The sequence below is a fragment of the Squalius cephalus genome (genome assembly GCF_949319135.1).
Source record: "Squalius cephalus genome assembly, chromosome: 2".
Classification (NCBI taxonomy): Eukaryota; Metazoa; Chordata; class Actinopteri; order Cypriniformes; family Leuciscidae; genus Squalius; species Squalius cephalus.
Genome location: NC_137123.1, coordinates 13,280,309 through 13,307,873, shown reverse-complemented (window position 1 = coordinate 13,307,873; position 27,565 = coordinate 13,280,309). Strand labels below are relative to the sequence as shown.

The 27,565-nt window shown below is 39.8% G+C and overlaps 1 protein-coding gene across 2 annotated transcripts in view; it reads left to right on the top strand.

Annotated features, from left to right (window-relative positions):
* LOC307152096 (complement C3-like) overlaps nt 1-27,364 on the top strand; it is a 138,145-nt gene extending 110,781 nt beyond the window's left edge. For both annotated transcript variants that reach the window (XM_079860482.1, XM_079860481.1), the window contains exons 31-41: nt 453-512; nt 596-686; nt 1,177-1,222; nt 6,829-6,919; nt 7,059-7,148; nt 9,110-9,215; nt 22,677-22,766; nt 22,962-23,042; nt 24,239-24,322; nt 24,486-24,624; nt 26,354-27,364. In XM_079860482.1, coding sequence (XP_079716608.1) covers nt 453-512; nt 596-686; nt 1,177-1,222; nt 6,829-6,919; nt 7,059-7,148; nt 9,110-9,215; nt 22,677-22,766; nt 22,962-23,042; nt 24,239-24,322; nt 24,486-24,624; nt 26,354-26,495 — 1,020 coding nt within the window. In that variant the 3' untranslated portion in view covers nt 26,496-27,364. The remainder of the gene's footprint in view (nt 1-452; nt 513-595; nt 687-1,176; nt 1,223-6,828; nt 6,920-7,058; nt 7,149-9,109; nt 9,216-22,676; nt 22,767-22,961; nt 23,043-24,238; nt 24,323-24,485; nt 24,625-26,353) is intronic.
* Nucleotides 27,365-27,565: the final 201 nt, after the last annotated feature.

Genomic DNA, 27,565 nt, shown 5'->3' with positions numbered 1-27,565 from the left:
GTGCGTGCAGGAACTGAACAGATCATTCAAACTGATTCGCAAACCGATTTAGACAGATCTGCCAACTTGTTTGATGAAGTCTTTGAACAGAATCGACTCAAAAGAGTGATTCATTTGTGAATTGAGCATCGCTCAAGCCCAGAAAAAAGATACATCGCACTTACGCATTTAACAACACATATTGCATTAAAATAAAGTAACGAGAGGAACGTCGCCCAACGTAACGAAGTAAAAGTACAGTTTTTTCATTAGAAATGTACTCGAGTAAAAGTAATAAGTACCCACATTCAAATCTACTCTTAAAAGTACAATTTTTCCAAAAAACTACTCAAGTAAATGTAACGAAGTAAATGTACTTCGTTACTACCCACCTCTGTTGGTCAATGAAACCTTCAGGTATCTCTACTATCATGGATTTGATTATTCTGATAATATCTGCGTTCACTCAACAGGTGGAGATCAACAAGGACTTCAATGTGACGGCTAGAGGAACTGGAACAGCCACTCTCTCAGTGAGTGTTCATGAGCGTTTATACGGTCAACAGCAAGATTAAAGCATTTGAACATCTAATCTGAGACGTGCTGCTCTTTTCAGGTTCTGACGCTGTACTACGCCAGACCTGTTGAGAAGAAGTCTGACTGTACACTCTTTGATCTGACTGTTAAAATGGAAAAAGACTCTGAAAGTAAGATTGACTGAGTTCAGAGCATTTCTGTAACACTTTTCACACTGTGCTTAACCCCGGGTTATCTTCACTCTAAACCCTGTTTTTAACCCCAGGTAGAGGATTGTTTGACACTTGTAACTAGAACTACAATTACTTCAGAATGTCATGTTCTGCATTTGTCAAATCAATGACAATGACACAGCAAATATGCAAATAAGAACGTTAACCCAGGGTTTATAAATTTAGGCTACAGTGTGAAACGCCAGCGAATGAATACCCAGGATTAATTGTTAACCCCAGGAAAATTATGAGCAGTGTGAAACATGAAACAAGATAACCCAGGATTCTGTTTACTCAGGGTTTCGAATGACCCAGGGTTAACTAGTTAAAGTGTGAAAAGCTTTATTACTTTTTCATTTAAATGACTATAATTCAATTTGTATGTTCCCTTTAGAAGGGGAAGACCTGACCTGAACTAAAACCACCAAATACTTTTGTTTCCCTTTAGCAAAACAAGGAGCCATTGAAAGTTACAACTTCATTATGGATTTCTTGTATGTGAACAAATACCCTAATTTATTTTTATGTCAAGAAACCATTTTATTTGTAATTAATCAACATGTGCTCATTTAGGCTGTTTTCACACTTGGTTGTTTTCTTAAGTTCGATCCCACCCCACATTTTCCCACAGTTGCTGTCCCAGTCAACACATTAATCTCACAGTGATCTCTCCATATGATCACAATGTGAGTTCACAGTGAGCTAAAAGTGTAACCGCACAGCGCACTCACTGTGTGCTCATATTATGGCCACAATGTTAATCACCCCAGCTAGAAATGTTATTGGACGTGGACTCCAACATTGCTCAGACGTCAAATTTTGGCTTAAAATGAAAATTGGGTTGACGTCTAAACATCTGATCTCAGGCTCCAACTTCATTAAACAACTCCACAAACAGCATTACCAGCTTCACTTATTACTAACCAGACTTTATTTCTGTCACACGTGTACAAAATACTTTATTGAGATTAATAGAGGTTTAGATGTTGATGGTTTATTGAAATTAATAGTTTGGTGTGGTGCCACCATTATGGTGATCAGTGTTTGTTTTAGTTGGGCAGTTTGACTCCTAATGTTCTAATGTTAGTTTTTCTCTGGCTGCTGTAAATGTTTGTTATGGCAAAAACAGTAAGAGAACATATGATCAAATGATATCAGCTACTTGTTGATAACGACAATGATTTAATCATCATGTAATGCACTGATCAGCTTCTAGGCAGTCATGTATGTTATTAATTTCATTTAATTGATTTTAGTAATGTTTTTATAGCATGACATCCAACTATGTATAAAAAAGATAATCTGTATAATAAAATGTATATATATATTTATATATATATAGATTAGTGGTGGGCATAGATTAATTTTTTAAATCTAGATTAATCTCGCTGTAATCTTGGAATTAATCTAGATTAAAATGGCTCATTTGAATTCTGCCGAAGGCATTCAGGATATGTGAGCTACCCAAATAATGACTAAAGGGCACGTGTTTCTTAAATACAAAGTGACATTTAAAAGAACTTGTGAAGAAATGCCAGAGATTTTTTTATTATTATTAAAACTAACATAATAAAGTATGATTTTATATTTTATTTATTTTTTACTTTGAGCAATGATGGAGCTATAATAGACTCTTCTTATGATCATATAAAACAAAACAGCTCCTTGGAAAAAATGAAATGTAGCCTAATATTGTAGTAGTTATAAACAAAGGTTTATAAATTTTTATTTCAGATTAACATTTGAGGGCAGCAATTTTATTCATAATGTCAAAATAAAACCAACGTAATGTTTCTTGAAAGCATTATAGCCTACTATTCCTGCCAAACTTCCATGGCTGCAGTTAGTGTTACTACAGTAAATCCATGGTAAATGTTGCAGATCTGTGGACACTGATAGTTCATTCATGGCACAATGTTTCTTGCTGGCTTCCACGCACTGTTTGAATGATCCAACGAACCGTTCGGTTTGAAAATGCGTACGGAACACCGAACCGAATTCGGCTAGGTATACATCCGCGCTAAAATATCAAGGTAAAAGTCATCATAGGTTGCGTAGTATAGACCCAGCTCCCAACCCAACTTTGAGAATAGATTAACGGCGATATTTATTTATCGCCCGATAAGAGTTTCGTGTTAATGCAGCATGTTAACGCCGATAACAGCCCACCACTAATATATATATATGTATATACATATGTATGTATATATGTGTGTGTGTGTGTGTATATATATATATATATATATATATATATATATATATATATATATATATATATATATATATATATATATATATATATATATTTATTTTATTTTGTTTTTTATATAAAAACATTTTGAACTTGAGTTTCACTTAGACACACTCAAACGTCAAGAATCAGCGTGTAAATCTCAATAATGGTGACATGTTTCATGCCGCAATGCATTCTGGGAGCCACTGATAAGTTTTGTATAATGCACCCAGAATGCATTGCAGCATGTCACCATTATTGAGATTGATGTGCTGTGTTGCAGGATTGTTGGGAACATCAGGAGTCTAACTACTATAGCTTTGGGTGGATTGGGGATATTAAAGCCCAGAATGTAGGCCTGACACAATTTAAGTTCAGTTCGACTGTACCATGTTCATCTATACTTCCATTGTTGTTTGTTATGCCAGTAGTGGACTTGCAGATACAACTGGCATTGAAAAAGGAAAGTAGGGGTACCCCAGAATGGCTTGTTGTTCAAAATTATTTTGAGCAGTTTAAAGAGCACCTTGTACTGTATACTGATGGGTCTAAAGATCCCAACAATGGCAGAACAGGAGCGGCAGTGAGTATTCCACAATATAACATCAAAATTAAAAGAAGAACTTCTGACTATCTTGCAGTGTATACTGTTGAACTCACTACCATTGCTTTAGCTCTTAATTGGCTGCTTATGAATTGCATTGGGGACATAAACAGAGCGGTAGTTGCCTCAGACAGTCAAGCTGCATTATTGAGCATTAAAACAGGAAAGACATGCAGACTAGATCTATTATACAAAATTTACCGTATATTATTTCAGCTGCATAGTAAAGATGTTTGTGTTCAATTTGTCTGGGTCTGTGCCCATGTAGGTGTTGATGGAAATGAAGAGGTGGATATTCTAGCTAAACAGGCCTTGAAATTGGATGTGGTTAACATCAATGTCCCTCTGTGCAAAGCTGAAGGGAAATCTATTATTCAGAATAAAGTGATTGGGATGTGGCAAGAGCAGTGGGATACTAATGACACTGGCAGACATCTTTACTGTGTGCAAAGAAATGTGGGAGGGGGTAGGTCTAGGGATGGAAGCCGGAGAGACACGTTTAAGGATTGGCCATTCAGGTCTCAATAGATCTTTGTTCCGTATAAAGAAACATCAGACAGGAGTCTGTGATTATTGCGGTCAGCCAGAAACAGCTGAACATGTCCTAATAGAGTGTAATAATTGCATGGAAGAGCGTAGTTGTTTAACATCAGTCCTATATAAAGAAGGGAAAGCGCTTACTTTAGTTAATTTCTTAGGAGATGTATCTAAAAGTGTTAAAAATCAAGTTATGAGGTTTCTCAAAAATACGGGGTTGTTTTACCGTATTTAATATGTACATATTTATATCATAGGTATAGATGCGCATAGGTGACTATTCTCGGCGACCACACTCCTGTCCGGTAGTTGGCGGTAAATGCACCTTAAGTTGGTTTTCCAACCGCCAGTTAAACTCTATAAAAGAAGAAGAAGGAAGGAGGTTTGTGTTTATCTCAATGAAGTAGTTTATAACTTAAACAGACTTAGTTATTTATATTAAATATTTAAGATTTTCAGGCCACTACATTATGATAATATCTTTATTATCAACAAGTAGCCAACATACTTGATTACATTTTCTCTTGCTATAACAAACACTTATAGCAGTCAGAGAAAAACTAACATCAAACAGTCAAGGCCAAAGTGTCCAACTAAAGCAAACACTGCCCTCCACAATGACCAAACCAAACTATTACTTTCAAACAAACTCTTTAAGAGGTTCAGTCCTGTGTCTGCTGGGAAACGCAAGATTGTTAGGGGATAATGTTCTATCAGTGTTATCACTAAACATGTTTAAAATGTTTTTAGAGAGTGTTATCCTTCCTTTTAGGAGAACATTCTGGTAACAAAAATAAAATTAGCTACAGAAAACAATACAAGAACATAACATAATGCTCTCAATACATTCATAGAACAATAACATTTCTAGCTGGGATGAGCTCATATTGTGGTCATAGTTTGAGCACACAGTGAGAGTGCTGTGAGGTTACACTTTTAGATCACTGTGAACTCAGATTGCTGATGGTGTGACCACATGGTGACATCACTGTGAGATCAACGTGTTGACTGTTGTATGTTTGCTTCATGAATGTGAGTACTAGTGACAGCTGCACAGTAAATTTCCCGGTGTTAAATTAACACCGCTCGGTGTTCATATGGGAACCACCAGCAGGGTGTTAAAGTAACACTGATGCAGTGTTAGAGTTAATTAGATAATTAAATAAGTAACTGAGTGATGATTGTTCAATTATTGAAGACACCTGATGATAACAAGCAGAATTACTGAAGAAAAGAGAAACAAAAGAACCACAACTGACTTCTGGACACAGCTTTAGATGAAATCAACTGAAAAGACATGAAATCTCTCTTATTACAAACCAGTTTGACCTTATTTCTGTCATTCCTCTACAGAAGTTCTTTTTGAGAATGAACAATTTTTTAGATGAAAATGTTTGGTCGCCATTATGGTGATCGGTGTTTCCTCTAGTTGGGTGGTTTGACAATTTATATATATTTATTATGTTAGTTGTTATCTTTGTAACAGTGTTCACTGAAACATAATTTGTTGCAAAGAAAACCATGAACTAAGATATGATATGTATTTCATCATCATCATAAAAAAAGAATGGTTGACAAATGTAATAACTGACCAAAAGATGTAACTTGTTATTAACAGATTTTTACCATCAATATTTTTTTTTCTGAATTTTAACTTCGAAATACATTGCGAGAAAATAAACCGAAAACACACACTAACATCAAGAATCAGCTTATGAATCTCAACAATGGTGACATGCTGCAGGAAGCATGTCACCATTGTTGAGATTCATATGCTAATTCTTGATGTCTGTGTGTGTATTAAATAATTTGCTCCACAATGTTCACAAAAATAAATCATAATTCAGAATGTCTGTTCTGTAGCAAGAAATTACCATTGGTGAAAAAAAATATCTTTTAATAACAAATAACCATTTTTGGTAATTTATGAGATTAGTGAATCATTCTACTTCATGATGGTTAAAACTACATCACTTGATCAGATCTTTGTTTCTGGCATACATAACAAATTACGTTTTGATAAACACTGTTACAAAGACCACAAACTTGCATAGCGAAGTCAAGAGTCAAACTGCCCAACTAAAGCAAACACCGATCACCATAATGGTGAATTTACTAAAACATATTATTTCCAATAAAACATCAACATCTAAACCTCTATTAATTCTCAATAACTAGTTGGTAATAAGTGAAGCTGGTAATGCTGTTTGTGGAGTTGTTTAATCCTCCTCTGATGAGATCTTCACAGATTTAATGTCTTCTTTTATCTTCAGTTGATTTCATCAGTTGTAATTCTTGTGTTTCTCTTTTCTTCAGTGATTCTGCTTGTTATCATCAGGTGTCTTCAATGCTCAATCATCGCTCAATTAATCACTTAATTATATAATTAACTCTAACACTGCTTCAGTGTTACTTCTAACACCCTGCTGGTGGTTCCCATATAAACACCGAGCGGTGTTAAATTTAACACTGGGGAATTTACTGTGTGGTTACCAATGTGACTGCATTCACATGCAGTTGCACTGCATCTGACAATGTAACTTGCTCTTCAAAGACTGTTTATTCAGAGACGAGCAGCTCTGTGTTATACAACAATATTGGAGATCTGACATCAAACGGACTCGGGTTCAAGCCAAAAGCCCTTGCGTGAAAGCAGCCTTAAACGCAGCCTGAGTAGGACTACGAAACCTGTTAATAAAATCTGCTCTTTATCTCCATCTTTACAGCTACAAAAGTAATGAAACTGATGCCACTATGACTATTCTGGACATTGGCATACCGACGGGATTTGATGTTGAAGAAAATTATCTTGAAGAGGTATTATGATGATAAACTGACGCAGTGATGCCTCACTTTGGTATTTAGAAGAGGAATCCTCACATCTGCAGATAGGCCATAAAACATGTTGGTCATCATGTGATGCATTGAGCTTTTTTTCTCATTTTCTTGCCCACAGTTGTCCACGGGAAAGGAGAGATACATTCAGAAATATGAAAAGAATAAAGTGCTGTCAGAGCGAGGATCCCTCATCCTCTACTTAGATAAGGTATTTCAGCAGACTGTGTTGCCTGATGATGTCAAACACATATTTGTTTTCTTTTTATCATGAAACTTATCACAGTATAGAGTGCACAGTCGGCTTCCAGAAGTAAAAACTCCATTCAATTTCTCCATAGGGAAACTAAATTTTAACAATAACTTTTAATAAACCTTTTAAGGCAAAGCAAGTTTATTTATATAGCACATTTCATACACTATGGCAATTCAAAGTGCTTTACATAGAGAGGAATAAAAATAATCACAAAATAAAAGCAAGGGAAATTCAAACAGTTATTCATAAGCTTTACATAGAAAGGAATTAAATAATCACACTATACCAATTCATAGAGCTTTGCATAGAAAATAGACACAAAGTAAAAGCAGGGGAAATTAAAACAGTTATAAAAGGAATTAAAATAGATAAATTATACAGTTATAAAGTGAATTAGAGTAAAATGAATTAAAATAGTAAAAAGATGATACATAGAATATACTTCTCATCTGGCAAAACACCGGTGTATCTTATTTTGACTCTGAGATTTCCCCATGATGGTCAGTATTCTTCTGTTGATTTTCATTTATAACTCTAGGGCCCGGTTTCACAGACAGGGCTTAGAATAAGATAGGATTAGGCCTTAATTCAATTAGGGCATTTTAGTAGCTTTTATTAACATGCCCTAGAAATGAACATAGTGGTGTGAATCTTGAGACAAAACAATGACACTGACATATTTAGAGATATATCAGTGCAAGTTGCTTTCAGTTAAACAGCTCAAACATTAATTTTAGTCTGAGACTAGCTTAAACCTTGTCTGTGAAACCTGGGGTAGATGTCTCTAGAGAGATCAATATTCACCTCAATTGAAAAAGGTGAGCACAAATTTGGTCATCAGGACCATCGGGGTTCCCCCCACTAATACAGTACTGTGGATTATTTGAGCTCATCAGATTAGTGTAATCTGTACCAATCTAGACCAGCACAGCAAAATCCCCAGTGTTAAATCAACACTCTCAGTGTTTATATGAGTCCACACTCAGAGTGTTATAAGTAACACTGAAGCAGTGTTAAAGTTAATGAGATAATTAAGTGATTAATTGAGTGATGATTGAGCATTATTGAAGACACCTGATGATAACAAGCAGAATCACTGAAGGAGAAAATACATTTTAAAAATATCACCATTATGGTGATCGGTGTTTAGTTTAGTTGGACTCTTGACCCTTACATTTTTAACTTTAGATTTTGTTTGGCTGCTGTAATTCAGTTATAACAGCCAGATGAACAATGAGTAAATTAGGGCTGGGTGATATATCGCATGACATTGTTAGGCGCATCTCGTCAGTAAAGCCGGTTCCTTGATTAGTAGTAAATCGCCATCACCTGCTTTCAGATGGAGCGGCATTTAAAAACTCCAGTGTTAAAATAACACTCCTGGGAGTGTATATGAGTCCACACTCAAGAGTGTTAAACATCAGGTGTCTTCAATAATGCTCAATCATCACTCAATTAATCACTTAATTATCTCATTACTTTAACACTCTCGAGTGTGGAGTCAAATAAACTCCCAGGAGAGTTAATTTTACAATGGAGTTTTTGCTGTGTAACTGGATATTCACCTGTTTGTACATTACAGACTGCATATTAGAATTTTGCAGAAATTTATGCAAAAGAAAATGTGCTAATTGAATTTGTAGATTGAGCCGATGACTATACAATTTACATGCATTTTGTTTTCTGCTATCCAAAACAGAATACTGCTGGAATACAGCTATACATTGTTAAATGACTGCAAGATAGAAACACCAACCACAATTCATAAGAAACATAATAATGAATCATTCTGACTGCAATTTTGTTTTTATTTGGTTCGTTCTTATTATTATTTGTCGCCTGTGCAAATGTTAATGTGGGCAGTTTCAAATTTAATATATACATTTGTTTTTTTTTTTGTTTTTTTTGCTTATCAGGTTTCTCATAAAGACACAGACAGAATTGCCTTCAAAATGAACAAGATGTTTAATGTGGGTCTGCTTCAACCTGTTCCAGTCACAATATATGAATATTACTCTCCAGGTGAGATATTAAAGGACACCTATTATGCAAAATTCACTTTTACATGGCGTTTGAACATAAATGTGTGTTGGTAGTGTGTGTACACAACCACCCTATAATGCATACACAGCAAAATCCCCAGTGTTAAATTAACACTCCTCAGTGTTTATATGTGTCCACACTACAGGGTGTTAAAAATTAACACTGAAGCAGTGTTGAAGTTAATGAGATAATTAAGTTAACACGGAAGCAGTGTTGAAGTTAATGAGATAATTAAGTGATTAATTAAGTGATGATTGGCCATTAGTGGTGACACCTGATGATAACAAGCAGAATCACTGAAGGAAAGAGAAACAAGAACAGAAAAAAGAGAAACACAAGAACTACTGACTTCGAGCCATTATTGCACTTATTATTTTACCAGTTTGACTTTATTTCTGTCATACATCTACACACGGTCTTATTTAGATTTAACAGAAGTTTAGATGGTAATGTTTTATGGAATGTTTCGTTTCATGTCACCATTATGGTGGTCAGTGTTTGCTTTAGTTGGGCTCTTGACCCTTTACTTTTTAACATTAGTATTTCTCTGGCTGCTCCAACTCTGTGTTTATAAAGCATATGTGTTGTGGCAAGAGAAACTGTGACTTTGGCTGTGTGATTCAATGATGTCACACAGCATTAGAAACTGATTATCTAATTGTTTTAATAATTTTTCACTACAGTAGTTACTTTCAGCAATGTTTTAAAGATCTGAAGGATTTAAAATCACACACAGACATCAATAATCTACATATGAATCTCAACAATGGTGACAATCAAACAAATGCTTAATGTTGCAGTGCATGATGGGAGCCACCAATCAGAACACATCAATGGCTGACATCATGCATTGCAGATTGAATAAATTATGCAGCTGAATTGTCCTGTAATTTTCATTGTTTTTTCTGTTGGCTTTTATTTTGCTATTGTTTTGTTCTGACTTTAGTCGCTTGTTTTGTGATGTTCAGAGTTGATCTGTTTGTCACTAGTTTGTTTATTGTCACCATTGTTGAGATTCATATGCTGATTCTTGATGTCTGTGTGTTTAAACACAATAGCTTCTTTGCTCAAAGTGTTTTCAAAATTTTTCATATTGTTGTTGGATCTCAAACTGTAGAATCTCAGAGCTACAATCACCAATACTAAAACAAGTCATCAAGTATATAGTCAAAAATTTAGACTCTGAATGACATCAGTGAATCAGGACACTACATGATAATGTTTTTATCATCAAAACATATTGTGAGCAGGTCATGTTTTCTCTTGCAGTAACAAATGTGCTTTATAAACACAAAGTTGTAGCAACCAGAGAAAAACTAATATTAAAAAATGAAAAGAGTCAAGAGCCCAACTAAAGCAAACACTGACCACCAAAATGGTAACTTGAAAAGAAAAATTCCATAAAATATTACCGTCTAAACTTCTTTTGAATCTCAAGAACTTTTGTCGATGTATGACAGAAATAAAGTCAAACTGGTAATAATAAGTGAAAAAATGTGTAATGACTGGAAGTCAGTCGTAGTTCTTGTGTTTCTCTTTTTTCTGTTATTGTTTTTTCTCTTTCCTTCAGTGAGTCTGCTTGTTATCATCAGGTGTCACCACTAATGGCCAATCATCACTTAATTAATCACTTAATTATTGCATTAACTTCAACACTGCTTCAGTGTTAACTTAATTATCTCATTAACTTCAACACTGCTTCAGTGTTAATTTTTAACACTCTGTAGTGTGGACACATATACTGTAAACACTGAGGAGTGTTAATTTAACACTGGGGGATTTTGCTGTGTATCCAGGACTAGCTGAAGGGCTCCTTCACCAGTGAATCGTGTCATCTTCCAACGGCGCAGGAAAGTGAATGAATGAAACTTGCTGGTATTAAGGCATTTCAGGGGGCGTTTACCTTATTTTGCATAGATCACCTCAGCACATTATCTTATGAATAGCGCGCTCTGCGAGTGGGTGTGAACTCATTACAGTTAATTAGATGAGACGGGAGAAACTGTACTTCTCTTTAGTTTCATACAGATTACATTGCAGGAGAATATTTGTTTTGAATGTAAATTGTTTTATTTAAAAGTAGAAATTTAAAGCTTTCTTTAGACGCATGTTTCATGGTTGTGTGATAAATATTAGCTGAGTTTCAGTTCATTTTCCAGACTTGTTTCAGAAATATTTTTGCGGAGACAGAGTGAGCTGAAAGCGCACCCTGTTTATTTTATTTATTTAAAAATAAAAACAAGGTTTTGATGTTAATGTGAGTGTACACAAAAAAAAGAAGACCCTCTATAGTTTATAATCATGTATTTATTTTATTTATATAACCATAAATGACGGATATTTTTAAGTTTATGTTGCTGCTATGTGAAAAAAATCCAGCAAAACACGCGGGCGCGTTTGCCGACCTCAGAGGGTTAAACAAATTATTATTCAATGCATTAGCCTACTTCTATATAATTAGGGGCCAAGCACCGAAGGTGCGTAGGCATTGTATCTGTTCCCGTTCCTATTATTATTATTATTATTCCGTTTCTTCCGACTGGGAGTCTATGGCAGCCCATAGAACCGATTGCGGGAAAGTTGTAATAGTTTGACATTCTGATAGAGGACAGTCCCAACATTAAATACACCAATTTTGGTGTGTCTAAGTCATTCCCTCTAGCGCCACCAACTGTCCAAAGTTGCACTCATGTTTATGCTAATAACTTTTGAACCGTAAGGCCAATCAACAAAATTTGAATTTTCCGAAAAACCTACTTTTTCAAACTCCTCCTAGGCCGTTGCTCCAATTTCCACGAAAATTGAATCAGATCATCTTCAGACCATGCCGACAAAAAGTTTTGGAATTCGTGTTGATTCGTCAAACCATTCTCGAATACCACACAAACAAATTTTACGTAGCGCTTGCGAAAACAGTCGTAAGGCTGTATCTCCGCAACGCTTTATCGCAGTGGTCTTCACTATATTTTTCATGCGAGCCGCACTGATAGGACAAAGTCAGTAGGAGAGCCATTTTACCGCAAAGTATAAAAAGTTACATCCAGTCATAAATACCATGTCTGCCTATCAATCTGTCACCCCTGAACAATACAATATGCAATGCAATAAATACAAAAGGGTGAAAAAAAAACATTATTTATGATTTATCAGTCAAATTTGTAACTGAGACAAGATGATTTCCTTTAATGAAAAAAAAAAAAAGAAAACAAAAAAAGGGATTTCCAGAAAATGTTCATCCCAGAATGACCTTAAGTTATTTTTTTCTACATTAGCCCATCTTGTAGGCCTATCTGGTGAATTTAAAATGGTGAATTTTTTTTTTCAAATGCTTATAACTTTGGGTGTGGTCGACTTATTTTCACGAGACTCATCTCTTTAGACTCCTGAATCCTTGCCGAGTCCACCGATACCAAACATGCTAGGTTTCGCCTTACGGTTTGTGTAGCGTTGTGATTTAAAAAACATTTGGCGATATCTTCGAAACCGTTTGTCCGATCGAGACGAAACCACTGTCAGAAGTTTGGAATCATAGCTTGTTAACTAAACATCATTGCCCAAATGTGAAAATATTGATAGTAAGGGGTAGTAAAATCCAATCAAAGTCACGTGTCAGTCATTTTTTACGTGTTTTTTCATATAAATGTCCACAGAAGCACGTCGCTAAACTAGGGAATGAACTTGCGCTCCCTGGGCGGTTCAGCGCAAAAAAGGAGGCGTGTTCCGGCACAAACAATCCCTGGTGCTATTTTACTGTTCCATAAAACAATTGCGCCACTGGCCAGAAAAAACCTAGTCTAAAGTCAGTGGCGCGTTGCGCATTGTTCATTATGCTATTTTAAGGGCGCATGCTTGACCATAATGTATAGCGTGCACAACGCGCATACACTTTGCTTCTCTCATCTACACAGAAGCAGCAGTTTTCATTTTTGCAAATCATATTATTACAAACAATAGATAGATAGACAATTTATTATAAAAGCATACATCTAGCTTACACATTTACCCACATTATTATATACCTGTTTAACCGAAGTTAATTTGGGTGTGTTTCTCCATCTCCAATGTCACTTATCTCTCTTTTACGGCCGTGACGAGAGCATTGCTCTCCTCGGCTGTGAACCACTCCTGGCGTGCGCCTGGCAAATCCTCCGTTATAATAGCAATACGCCAAGGAAAAAGCGCGTCTGCTCTTAAAGGGAATGTGAGATGATGCTCTGATTGGTTTATTTCACGTTACGCCCAAACCACAGCTATGAATAATAAAGCTACTTCAGACCAACCCCTTTTAGATTTGCGCCGGGCGCAAGAGTCATTTATCCCGCCGGGAAAATAGCAACAGCGCCGAGACCCGCCCACAAAGTTACTTGCGCTTTGCGCTTTGACACTTGCGTTTCAGATTGTTAAAATAGGGCCCTGTATGTGTCATTGTCACTTCACTCTGACCACATCACATCAGTTTTGTAACTGCGCCACCTATTGGTCGAAAGTGATAATCCATTAAATCATATTTTAAATTATTGTTTCTATGATTTTTCAGGCATTTTGCCTAAAATCCTCTTTAAATGTCTTTAATTACTCATTGTTGCAGTTGGTCTGACACTTTCAGACATGTTGGCATGTCTTGTCGTCTTATTCTGCTTGGCCCCGGTAATGGCTGCTTGCAGCTATATTTATATATTAAGTTGCTCAAGCTAGTGGTAAAATATTTAACCATGCACTTATATTAAAATCGCATACATTTTAAATTAAAACTTAAAATTGACAAAAACAGCAGACTTACCCTTTCTTTTGCATAATTTAAATCTTTATACAATAAATCTTGCATGTCACAGAACTTGTTTTTCCACCTCCACGAATGAGACAAGTGTTGTTCATTATGTCGCCTTGTTGAAGTAAATTGTAGTTTTCCTTGATTTACCCCGGTCTTGAAGTAAAAAGATGACTGTGAAAAATAGTAGGCTAAATGCATTTATGGTGAGACTACTACGTTTTATTTAACTAAATGCATTTATGATGAAATTACTACATTTTCAGTTCAATCTGTATTCATTTTGACCACGAACCATGTGCTGTCACTTTAATTCAGCGCATGCAGCACAGCAAAAATAGGCTCGGTGCGGAAACGATCGCTGCACTGCTGTACACGCACCGCAACTGGAACGGATCGACGGACTGCAACCGCGTGCAGTGTGAAAGCTCTAACCTGTTAACATGGGTACGGAAAAAAATACGCACCGCATACGCACTGCAAACGGAGTATGTGTGAAACGATTAGATCGATTAGCCTACTCTAGCTTCACTCAAAACATAGCATGCTGAGGACATCTGCTGGTGAAAGCCGTGTAAATGCAACAAGAACAGCACGTTGTACACACGAATGGGTCAGAAACAAATGAAATGGCATCATTGTCAAAAGTATGATTTGTTAAGTTTTGATAATTTTATAAACTGCTGTGGGTCAATCATCCTTTTCAGTGAAAGGTTCACTTCTATGGAACACCATGCTCAGAACTCAGTTCTCTTGCGAGAGGTCTCTCGTACTGCGTAAGGTATCTTACGCTAGGGGAAAATCCTTTTTCCGCGAGATATTGAAGCCAAAAATTATCCTTAATTTTGAAATAATGCAAAACGCGTTGCAGCAGCATGCAGACATAGGCGAGACAGCTCGCGCGCCTATTGGCTGGTCTGCGGCAACTGCAGCAGCCTATCGAGCGAGGCCTGGCGTGACGCCAGACTCAATGAGGGTGCTTCGCGCCCGCTGTGTCACGTCCCACCGAAACGGGCGTGGTCTAGGCCTATAAATATCGCTCGCAGGCAGCTATTATCTGATTTTTCATCCTTCAAGCGAAGCACACGCATCGCTGGAGCTGGAGAGAAGCCGCGCCGTCGAGAGAGAGCATCTTCAGCGGGACGAGTCACTGAAGTCGCTGGCCGCACCGCCTTCCTTGCCTTCCTGCTGCGCTTTCCGGCGCCTATATCCTTTCATTCTCTGTGTTATTTGTGTGTGTGTGTTGCCAACGCGACACACATTCTAAAAGAGCTAGCGTCTTTTTAAAGATGCCTTCCTGCGGCTCGTGCAGAGCCACGCTCAGCGACGGGAACCGCCATGTCATCTGCGTTTCCTGCCTGGGTGAGGATCATGCAGCTCTCGCGCTCGCTGAAGGCGGCTGCTCTCACTGCGAGCTACTGCCCATGGCGACTCTGCGGACTTGCCTGGCCTCTTTCGCCGAGACTGCTCCCCCGCCCACCGCGGCATCGCGCCGTAAAAAGCGCCGTGCCCAGCGGGTCCCGGAACCTTCCCCCAGCCACCAAAGCTCGCCGGTTCGCCCGCCTGCTTCGCCGGCTTCTTCAGCCTCTCTTCCCGACGGACAGCGCTTCCGTTGACATCGCTGAGGAGGAAGCCCTGCTGGGAGAGGAGGATTCCTGTTCTATCCTGGCGTCAGGCAGTGAGGATTGGGCGAGCTCTGAGGACCTCGCGCCCCCTGCCCGCACTTCGTCAGGCAAGAGAGCGTCCATTGAGATGGAACTCATGCGAATACTCGCACAGGCCGCGGCGAGCCGCGGCCTCGAGTGGTCTTCGCCCGAGCAACCCGCTCGCAACCGGCTGGATGGCTGTTTCCTGCCTGGGGATCGCGCTTCGCCTGCGTCCAGACCAGCGCCTTTTCTTCCTGAGTTACACGAAGAAGTTGCTAAATCCTGGAACGCTCCCCATTCAGCTAGAATGCGTCCTTCTGTTTCTATGGCATTCTCTGCAGTTGACGATGCCAAAAACAGAGGATATCATTCGCTGCCGCCGGTCGAAGAGGCGATTGCGGCCCACTTATGCCCGCCCTCCGCTGGACGGCGCGCTAACCTGGCCCTACCCTCTAAAGCTTGCCGCACAACGTCAAGTCTGCTCCGCCGCGCTTTCTCCGCCGCCGGGCAGGCTGTGTCTGCGCTGCACACCATGGCCACACTTCAGATCTTCCAGGCCGATCTCCTCCGAAGGCTGGACGAGAAGGGACCTGAAGCGATCTGTGTGCCGGACTTAAGGAGCGCCACGGACCTCGCTCTCCGTGCCACTAAGTCCGCGGCTCAGGCTATTGGGCGTACGATGGCTTCTCTCACTGTTACTGAGAGACACCTCTGGCTGACGCTCTCGGACATGGCCGATTCAGAGCGCGCCGCCTTCCTCGACGCCCCGCTTTCTCCCGCCGGTCTCTTCGGATCCTCCGTGAAGGACTTCGCTGAGAGATTCGCCGAGGTACAGAAAGCATCTCAGGCTATGAAGCACTTCCTGCCAAAGCGCTCCAGTTCTGCTGCAGGCCGTGCGAAACCGTCTGCGCAGAGCTCTCAGCCCCAGCCGCCGCCCACTGCCGCAGCGCCGCCAGGCCCGAAGCGCGAGATCGCGCTCCCGCTCATCCGGCCGCCGCCCCACCATGCGCGGCCCAGGATTGTGGTAAAGCCCGAGGCCCCGAAGTCGTCCTAGCACGCCTAGGAAAACGACGGTGTTCAAGTCCCGCTGCGGCCGGACTTCCACCAAAACTATTCGCTCGTCCAGTTCCAGAAAATGTGACTGTTCCAGTGTATTATGCAGTCAACAAGCCGGTTCTGTCTCCCGCTTGCCTGCACACAAAAGCTGTTTTTACGGCTACCCAGATAAATCCCCAAGAGAGTGTATTTTCTGATGTCCCGGCCACGGCCGATGGTGTTTTATGTGTAGAAAACATGCCCACTGTCCAGTGCCCATCACTACACACAAGCACAGCCTGTCACACAGGTCTCGCGCACATAAAATCGACCCAGATCGATTGCGCTTCAAACGTTGTGAATGTGCCCACTACCCAGTGCCCACATATACCACGTTGTGCATGTCTCACGGTTTCTGTAAAAACGAAACCAACAGGCATTCGCTTCACTCAAGCGAAAAATGCTTTCAGTGTAATGAATGTGCCCGCCGTCCCGCGCCCACATCTACACACAGACATGACAGTTCCTACGGGACTCGCCCAGCCCTCCCCCTCTCGGTTGACCACCGTAAGGGAGTCGAGCGCGGGCAATCTGCCCACTGTTATCAGCGCGCCCCCTCCCTCAAATGTCACGAGCGCGACGACTACGTTGCAATGCACCGAAGCATCTCTATCGCAGAGCGAACAGAGCGAGCTTCGTCTTCAACCCCTAGCTATTCATGCGGATGCATGGGCAAAGCTGCCCGGGGTTTCGAAGTGGGTGCTAGACATTATAGAAAGAGGCTATTCGCTGCAGTTTCGCCGACGCCCTCGCCGTTATACGGCGCGCGTCGAGACCACGGTAAAAACAGAAGTAGCACATTTACTTCGAGCCGAAGTGACGAAACTATTGAGCAAAGGGGCTATAGAGCCTCTCTCTCAAGTTCAGAGCGAAGGAGGGCTATACAGCAGATACTTCCTGGTACCCAAAAAAGACGGGGGTCTCAGACCCATACTAGATCTAAGGCAACTGAACAAAGTGCTTGTGAAGCGACAGTTCAGGATGCTCACGACCAGGAAAATCCTCGCGCACATTCGCCGAGGAGGTTCGTGTCAATAGATCTGAAGGACGCGTTGTTTTCAGATACAAATAGCGTCACGTTACAGGCGATTTTTGAGATTCGCCTTCGAGGGCCAGGCATATCAGTACACAGTCCTGCCGTTCGGTTTGTCCCTGGCACCCCGTACATTTACGAAGTGCATGGACGTGGCGCTCGCACCCCTCAGAATGAAGGGCTTGCGAGTGCTGAACTATTTGGACGATTGGCTGATCCTAGCGCAATCTCGCTCAGTGCTCGTAGAGCACACGACCATGTTACTCGATCACCTCGAGAAATTAGGTCTCAAAGTCAATTGGGCGAAGAGCTCCCTGTCTCCCAGTCAGAAGATTTCTTTCCTGGGCACAGAGCTGAACTCGCTGTCTATGATAGCGCGTCTATCACCACAGCGCGCGGTGGACGTTCAGCGCGCAGCGAGCTCTTTCCGCTGCGGCGCTTCTGTCCCGCTCAAGAAATTTCAGAAAATGCTGGGTCTCATGGCCTCAGCATCCTCAGTGCTCCAGCTGGGCTTGCTCCGCATGCGCCCACTGCAGTTCTGGCTGAAAGCGCGAGTCCCACGCCGAGCGTGGAAGTCCGGTTCGCTTCGTCTCAAGGTCAATCAGAGCTGCGTTGCGGCTCTGAAACCTTGGAAAGTGGACGGATGGTACCGGTCAGGTGTAAACCTGGGGACTTCCTCGAGGGTGAGGGTGGTGTCTACGGACGCATCCACCTCGGGATGGGGAGCGCTGCTCGAGGGCAGACCGTTCTTTGGCCATTGGTCAGAACGCGAGAAGCTCCTGCACATAAACTGCCTCGAAATGTTGGCAGTGGACAACGCGTTGACGCGTTTTCGTCCCCAAATAAAGGGACACCACGTTCTGGTCCGGTCGGACAATATGTCAGTGGTGTCCTACATAAATCGCCAGGGCGGCCTCAGGTCCAGAAACCTGTACAGGCTAGTGAAACGCCTCCTGGTGTGGGCTCAGTACAATCTGCGCTCGCTGAAAGCAGCGCATGTGCCGGGGCTCCTGAACATAGGACCAGACAGACTGTCCAGGAACAATGTTCCGGCAGGCGAATGGTCTCTACACCCACAGACAGTCCAGCTGCTGTGGAGGAAATTTGGCAGAGCGGAAATAGACCTGTTTGCATCTCAAGAAAACGCTCGCTGCCCGGAGATTTTCTCCAAGAGCAGGGACGCGCTGGCACATGTGTGGCCCCGCCGCCCGCTCTATGCTTTTCCCCCCGTCTCTCTCCTGCCTCAGGTGATAGAGCGGATAAGGGAAGAAGGATGTCCAGTACTGCTCGTAGCGCCGCTCTGGAAAAACCAACCTTGGTTCCCAGCTGTGATGCAGCTAGCGAGCACTGTCCCGTGGCCAGTGCCAGTGAGGAGAGACCTCCTCTCCCAGGCTTACGGCTCGATATGGCATCCTCACCCGGAACTGTGGTCCCTTCATGTCTGGGCCATCAACGGGTACATGCTGAGCTCTCTAAGGGAGTGATGAACACGATCACACAGGCTAGAGCTCCGTCTACTAGACGCCTCTACGCATCGAAATGGTCAGTGTTTGCGGGCTGGTGCACAGCCCGTGACGTGTCACCCACAGCTTGTGGAGTGACGGAGGTGCTTTCCTTCCTACAAGAGCTGTTGGAAAAAGGTAGAACCCCTTCCACGCTCAAAGTCTACGTGGCGGCTATAGCAGCGTTCTCTAGAACAACGCTTGGTCAGTCAATAGGAAGGAACGATTTAGTTATTCGCTTCCTCAGAGGAGCTAAGAGACTGAATCCTCCCAGACCTCCCTCAGTCCCTTTATGGGACCTTTCTACGGTTCTGGAAGCCATGAAAGGTGGCCCATTCGAGCCATTGCAGACGATTGATCTGAAACACCTGTCTTTTAAGACCGTGTTTCTGCTGGCTCTCGCTTCGGTGAAGCGCATAGGGGACTTACACGCGCTCTCAGTGAGCACGACGTGTATGGAGTTTGGGCCGAATGACTCGAGGGTTATACTCAAACCTAAGCACGGTTATGTTCCAAAATCTCTCAACACACCGTTTAGGGCGCAGGTTATTTCCCTGTCTGCCCTACCGGTCCCTGATGAGGAAAGAGACGCATCCTTCGCTCTGAACTTGAGAGAGAGGCTCTATAGCCCCTTTGCTCAATAGTTTCGTCACTTTTTCCACCAGTTCAGGCCGTACCCCGCCCTGTCTGTGTGATGTATTAGCGTTTAAACGACGCTGTTATGTGTGGAAGAGTACGGTTTCAACCCCTCTCTCTTCCCGGACTCCCTGTGAGCTCCATGGGTGATTGTGCACTTTATGAATCCCGGGCTTTCGCCCTTGGATCTATGGTGTCAGATCCCTGCACGCACGGCGTTTTGCATTGGGTCCCCTAGCGTAAGATACCTTACGCAGTACGAGAGACCTCTCGTAAGAGAACGTACTCTGTTACTAACGTAACCTCGGTTCTCTCTAGAAGAGGGAACGAGTACTGTTCTATGATGAAAAACCAGATAATAGCTGCCTGCGAGCGATATTTATAGGCCTAGACCACGCCCGTTTCGGCGGGACGTGACGCAGCGGGCGCGAAGCACCCTCATTGGGTCTGGCGTCACGCCAGGCCTCGCTCGATAGGCTGCTGCAGTTGCCGCAGACCAGCCAATAGGCGCGCAAGCTGTCTCGCCTATGTCTGCATGCTGCTGCAACGCGTTTTGCATTATTTCAAAATTAAGGATAATTTTTGGCTTCAATATCTCGCGGAAAAAGGATTTTCCCCTAGCGTAAGATACTTTACGCAGTACTCGTTCCCTCTTCTAGAGAGAACCGAGGTTACGTTAGTAACCGAGTACATTTTCTCTACAAAGCTGAAACAATGGCTGAAATCTTTACAGCAATGTGAACACTGAGTACTTTACCCAGTGGGCATTTGATGTCAATTTAACATCAATATGACATCACATTGATGTCAAAATTACATCAAGAAATAGGTCAAAAATGAAAGTCATATTGACGTCAAAGTGTCAATGTCAATTTGATGTCAAGATTTTGACCTCTGCTGATGTCATTTTGCCAAACAAAAAGGTGAAATGCATGGCCGTACACTTATTACCAGCTTCACTTAAACTAACCAGATTTACTTTATTTCATTTCCAGTTTAATGAAATCATATTTTGTATTTTAAAGTCACCATGATGGTGGTTAGCGTTTGCTTTAGTTGTGCTCTTGACCCTTGACTCTTTAATATATAAAAAAAATTCTGGCTGCTATAATTGTGTGTTTATAAAGCTCTGTTGTTGTAGCTAAAAAAGCCATGAGAAAATGAGGTCAGGTGATGATGTTGGCTGTTTATTGATGATGACGACGATATCATCATGTAATTGCCTGAATCTCTGATCTTATTCAGTGTCTAATGCTTTGATTATATAGAATCTGTGGTTTTAAAACTGTTTTATTCATAATAGAAGTCATTTGACGCCATGTTCTTTATCAAATAACATACTTGGTTTTTAAAATTATTTAGTGCACAAAAACCTTTAATCTATGGCATTACTTAGACGCACACAGACATCAAGAAACAGCATATGAATCTCAACAATGGTGACAATCAAACAAAATATCGAGATAATCAGATCAACTCCAGCTGCATAATTTATTAATGCCGCAATGCATGCTGGGAGATAAGGGTGAGTTTTGATTGGTGGTACCCAGCATGCACTGCAGTATGAAGCATTTCATTGATTGTCAGCATTGTTGAGAGTCATACACTGACTCTTGACGGCTAAGTAATAATGTAGAGGAAAGAGTTTAATGCACTAAATGTTTTTAAAATCATTTATATTATTTGATAAACAACATTGCTCTCATGCTGTAAAATTTAATGGATTCTATTATAATACAACATAAAAACCACAAGTTCTATATAATCAAAGCATTAGACACAGAACATGATCAGTGGTTTAGGCATTTACATGATGATATCTTCGTCATCATCAATAAACAGCCAACATCACCTGATCTCATTTTCTCATGGCTTTTTTAGCTACAATACATGTGTTTTATAAACACACAATTATAGCAGCCAGAGAAAATTTTATATTAAAGAGTCAAGGGTCAAGAGCACAACTAAAGCAAACGCTAACCACCATCATGGTGACTTTAAAATGCACAATTTAAATGATTTCATTAAAATTGAAATTAAATAAAGTAAATCTGGTTAGTTTTAAGTGAAGCTGGTAATAAGTGTACGGCCATGCCTTTTTGTTCGGCAAAATGACATCAGCAGCTCTAGGTCAAAATCTTGACATCAAATTGACAATTGACACTTTGACGTCAATATGACTTTCATTTTTGACCTATTTCGTGACGTCATTTTGACATCAAGGTGCCCGCTGGGTAGGCTTATTCAGGCTAAGTTTTTTTTTTTTTTTTTTTTTTTTTTTTACGTAGGATAATTTATATTTTATTTTTGTGACTGTGTATAAAGTTACATTTGCTTAGGTAGGCTAAGTCAATATGCCATTGTTTGATTGTTTAGGTACAACATATAAACACCATAGTCTTTTGTATATGTGTATTTGTGTTTGTTTTGTTCCTTATGATTGTTTTTTTTATGATTTTATGTAAAGGAAATGTAAAAACTATTTTTTTATGATTTACTCATCTGCCACAATAATGTCTTCAAGTGATACTCATTTGTGAGCTTTTCTCAGCAGATATTGTTATATAATATTTCTTGAAATTAGCATTTTTAATTAATTGACCTCACTGCATTAAATCTCTCTCTCTCTCTCTCTCTCTCTCTCTCTCTCTCTCTCTCTCTCTCTCTCTCTCTCTCTCTCTCTCTCTCTCTCTCTCTCTCTCTCTCTCTCTCTCTCTCTCTCTCTCTCTCTCTCTCTCTCTCTCTCTCTCTCTCTGTCAGATGCACGCTGTATGAAGTTCTACCACCCTGAAAGGGCAGATGGCGCTATATACAGACTGTGTAAGGGAGACATGTGCATTTGTGCAGAAGGTATAATCACACACAAATAGTGTATGGTGACCATATCCTGAACTTGAATTTGATTTGGTTACCTTCAGTCTACTTGTAATTTTAAACATTATTATGTTTTTTTTTTTTTATTCTTGTATGTGAACGAGGAAACAAACAATTTATTTATGTGTGTGTGTGATTAAAAGTGTGCATTAATAACTTCTCTGAATGCAGAAAGCTGCACTTTCCAGAAGAAAAACCAAGTCGATGAAAGTGATCGTATGGATACATCGTGTGAAGCTGGCATGGATTATGGTAGGTTAATTCATTGTCATGACTGTTATACTTTCATAAATCAAGAGTTCATTATTTACACCCTCCCATGTTGTTGTAAACCTACATGATCCGGTTGTTTTTCAGTGGAGCTCAAAAGGAATTGTTTTCCACGCTGCTCTTTTTATAGTGAACAACTGCATTAAAGGGTTAGGTTAGCCAAAAATGAAAATTCTGTCATTAATTACTCTCCATCATGTTGTTCCAAACCCATAAGACTTGTTCATCTTTGGAACACAAATGAAAATATTTGTAATAAAGTCTGAGAGATTTATGTCCATCCATTGACAGCGACATGTAGCACATTAGCTCAAAAGGAAAATATGTATAATTAATTATAACAAATTACCTAGTTTCGTCATTAAACATTAGATGGCGCAGGCTAATAGATCTTTAACTAATTTGGTAGCAATCACATCATTATCTACATAGCGCAGCTGATTGGTTGCTTTTGCATCAGTAGCCATTAAACTGTGGCTCAACATTTAAACAAATACTGGTTGTGTTGCTGTTACCAGTCTAGAGTCCGCTTTCAGAAACCCTCCACCCTCCCCAGCTCCACTTCTCCAGATCTACTATGAGGGTTGATTCATGTATGTTACATGTGCAGCAGCAGCATTATGTCTTACATGCTCACAGGAATGTCTGTGAGTGTATTGGCAGTAGCAATGTGTGTGTTGATTGATGTTTATATGTGAATAAAAGCCTAAATCTTTTCAGCATATAAAGTGATTGAGTCTCTTCAGAAAATTTGGACTAAACTGCTCATTTAATATGGATTAGTTTTACAATCTATTTATGAATTTTAAGCATCAAGTGGTAGTTGTGTAGCCTGTCAACAGAGGGACAGAAAGCTCTCAGATTTAATCTAAAATATCTTAATTTGTTTTCCGAAGATGAACGAAAGTCTTATGGGTTTGTAACGACATGAGGGTGAGTAAGTAATGACAGATTTTTTTGCAAAAAAAAGTCGGCACACTGTTGCTCACAAACCAGCTAACCAAAAAAGATGTGATGTGTTCACTTTTCATAGCGATAATTTCTGTTAAGCTCCCAAAATGGCAAACTATGTGAGAGCAGCAGACCCAAATTTCACTTTTAAATCACAGATTTCTGACACCAAAATCCAATCTAATCAGTTATTATGCCAGTAACAATATAACACTTATGCTTGACAGTTTATAAAGTCTCAGTGGTGGGGATGGATCTGACACATGACTCTGACATCTATCACTTGAAGGTGGACAAGGTGCTGAAAGAAGGTACAGTTCAATGTTCTCTCCATGCTACTCCACAGATCATGAACTGCATATGAAATGTGTCTGATTCTTGTTAAATGCATTTTTTTTTCTCAAATACATATTCAGCATGAGGCTAATTTGAATTGCAGAGAAAGTGTGTCCTAAACACTGTTCTGTCCTGTAGGCACTGATGAGGATGTTGTTGAGGGGAAAGTCAGACAATTTTTGGGTCGTCCCAGTTGCAGAGAGAGTTTAGGATTGGTAGAAGGCAAGTCGTACCTCATCATGGGCAGATTCAAAGACCTGCCAAAGCTCGGAGGAACGTAAGTGTCCACTCTGTGTCTGTGAATTACAGAATTTGCCTGAACTTTATGTATTTAAAGTCTGCAGAATGTTGTTCATGGCTCAATGTTGGGACAGTTGTTTTTTTGTCAAAATGCATTTTATATAACCTAGAATAGACTTGAACAAAGTAAGACTTCAATAAACTTGAATAAATAAAGACATACAATCAAGGGCGTAGATTTGGTTTGAACATTGGGGGGGTTGAAGTTTGGGTCTGCATATTTTTCATGTGATCATGGTATAAATATTGGGGGGGTTGTAATGCATAGATTTAAATATTGGGGGGGTTATCTCCCCCCCAACCCCCCCACAAATTACGCCCCTGCATACAATTATCTCTTTCCCCTCCAGTTTTTATTTATTTATTTTTTAAGTTGGCTGTTCCCTCGAGCATTTTTGATCATTTTCACAAACATTTCATGCCCTCGGAATATTTTGTTGAATGAATACAATGAACAATGAACATGCAATATATATAAACAACAACAACAACAAAAAAAACCTCTGCCTTTAAACCAAAAGCCAATTTTATTCTGTATGCATTCTTTATCAACACTTGTGTGTTGGTAAGTTTAATAAAAAAAAAAAAAAAAAAAGTAAAATTTTGAGCAAAAAGCTGAGAAAATCTCGTTTTTGTCAGATTGGATTCAGAACGATGATCAAAACACAGATGGAGTAGATCGAGTCCATCAACACCCCTAGAGCTTCACAGTCGTTTCCTCTTTATGGGTCGACATTTCATTCATTAACATTAGCAAGTTTTGAATAATATGCTGTTTAATGTTGGTGATCACGTTATTTAACATATGATTACATATATGATATCGCTTCTTCTCCTGTGTTTTGATCAGGAGATTGTCTACTCTGAAATATCTCGTCAGTGGCGGGGAAAGAGTTCAAATCTCCTGTGATGAACATGGGTTTAAGTTATTTTGATTATTTTTGTGGGGTTTAAAGTAAAACAATTATAGGTGGTATTATATACGGTATTGCTCTTTCCCCCGCCATTGACCGAATTTTCCAGCAATCCATTTTCACTGTTATATGGTAGGGGGCGCTATTGTGCATCTGAAAGAGTACAGAATCTCCTGATCAAAACACAGGTGAAGAAAAAAGAAAAACAAGCAACAGAAGCATTGCTTACGCACATGTAAGCTAACGTGATCATAAACATTACATAGCATATAAATCAAAACTGCCTAACATTTCCAAATGAAATGTCGACCCAGTATGAGCTGTAGGACTGTGAAAGCATTAGGGGTGTTGATGATTATTAGGGGCATTAGGGGTCTAATTATAATGCTGTAAAAAAAGAAATATTGACATAAGTGAACACATATTTATTTAAAGACAAAAAACCTATTTTGTTTTAAAATGTATGACAGTATGACGTAAGCATTATGCAGGAGGCAATTACTTTTGACAAGAAAATCATAAACCTGTGAAGACTCCATTAGACACATATAACATATTTTGACCTGTTATTAAAATACATGTTTGGTTCAGGTGAAACTTGAGTGTGTATTAAATGTTTTTCAAAAATGTATAAATGTATAAAAACCAACACATACAAAGATTGTTAAAATAATTCTCCTTTTTATCACCTTGGACATCCTTATTGTTCATTGACCCTTACACAAATGTATAGAGTGTAGTAGCTAAGTCAGTAATTTTGTCTGTTTTGTCTTCACTTTTCTGTTGTTTTAGTCTGCAGTACGTCTTTGGAGAGCACACCTGGGTTGAATACTGGCCGACAAGAGAGGAAAGCCAAACTCGAGAATACAGGGAGCAGTACATCGGCATCACTGCGCTCCAGGATAGCCTCCTCAGTCACGGATGTGCTTCATAATGTTGATTAAATGTTCAAAATGTTGATTACAGGAAATTAAACATCCTCTCTTGCATTCTCTCAATAAATCTTAAATAATATTGTTGGAGCTAAAATACTTTAAAAAAATAAAAAAATGCTGACTTGAATTCATTTCAAGTTCAGTTTAGAATTCTGACTAACTAATACCTTGCAGGAATATTCTGATAACTTTTTCCAATCTGAATCACAAATCCAACATTATAATTTGTTTTGTGTGATATTTTACGTCTGTATCTAATTTTAATCATCATAAGAAACTTTAAAGGGGAATTTCTGGATATCTGAAGAAAAATAATAAATGCGTTCAGATGATTATTCCTGGCATTTGCTTTCTGAGAGGAGTTGATGTGGATGATGAAAGATATGGAAGAGGTATTGGGATAAATTACTTTCTTGAACATTCAAAAAGCAAAACCTCAAGAGGCCTGATGTGGAGCATCTCAAGTCTGGAAGCTTGTAGAAGAGGAATCTAACATCACACAAACTGATTTTTTTTTTTTTTTCAATAAATAAACTGAATTAACGGTTTTTTGGCATGCTTCACCACCAACAACGCTAAATCAAGACAGAATTTAATTTATAGTGATAATTGGTCATTTTGAATGGATGAATGAGGCATTTTGGCAAGATTTTTAAAAATTGACTGTTCATCGGATTGGTCCAAGACCTTGGGAGATTTGTGGACTGGACTGGATTTGAGGAGTTTATGTGGTTGTAATAAAAATTGTAACAAATACTTCCCTCACCGGTCAATTTGACTCCCATAGAATGAATGGGAAATGGGTTTCTTTTTTTTATTATTGGCCAAAAAAATAAAAAATCTGGCACAATCCAGAACACACACACACAAATGAAGAAATTAGATTAGAGAGCATCCCCAATGCAGAACACACACACACATATCAGTTTTTTTTCAATCAGTCACAATGCAGACTGCACATATATGAAGTTTACAATGCAGAACATGGTTTCATTGTTTATATATATATATATATTATTGAGCAGATTATTAAATGACAATATATGCATGACATACACAGCAAAAACTC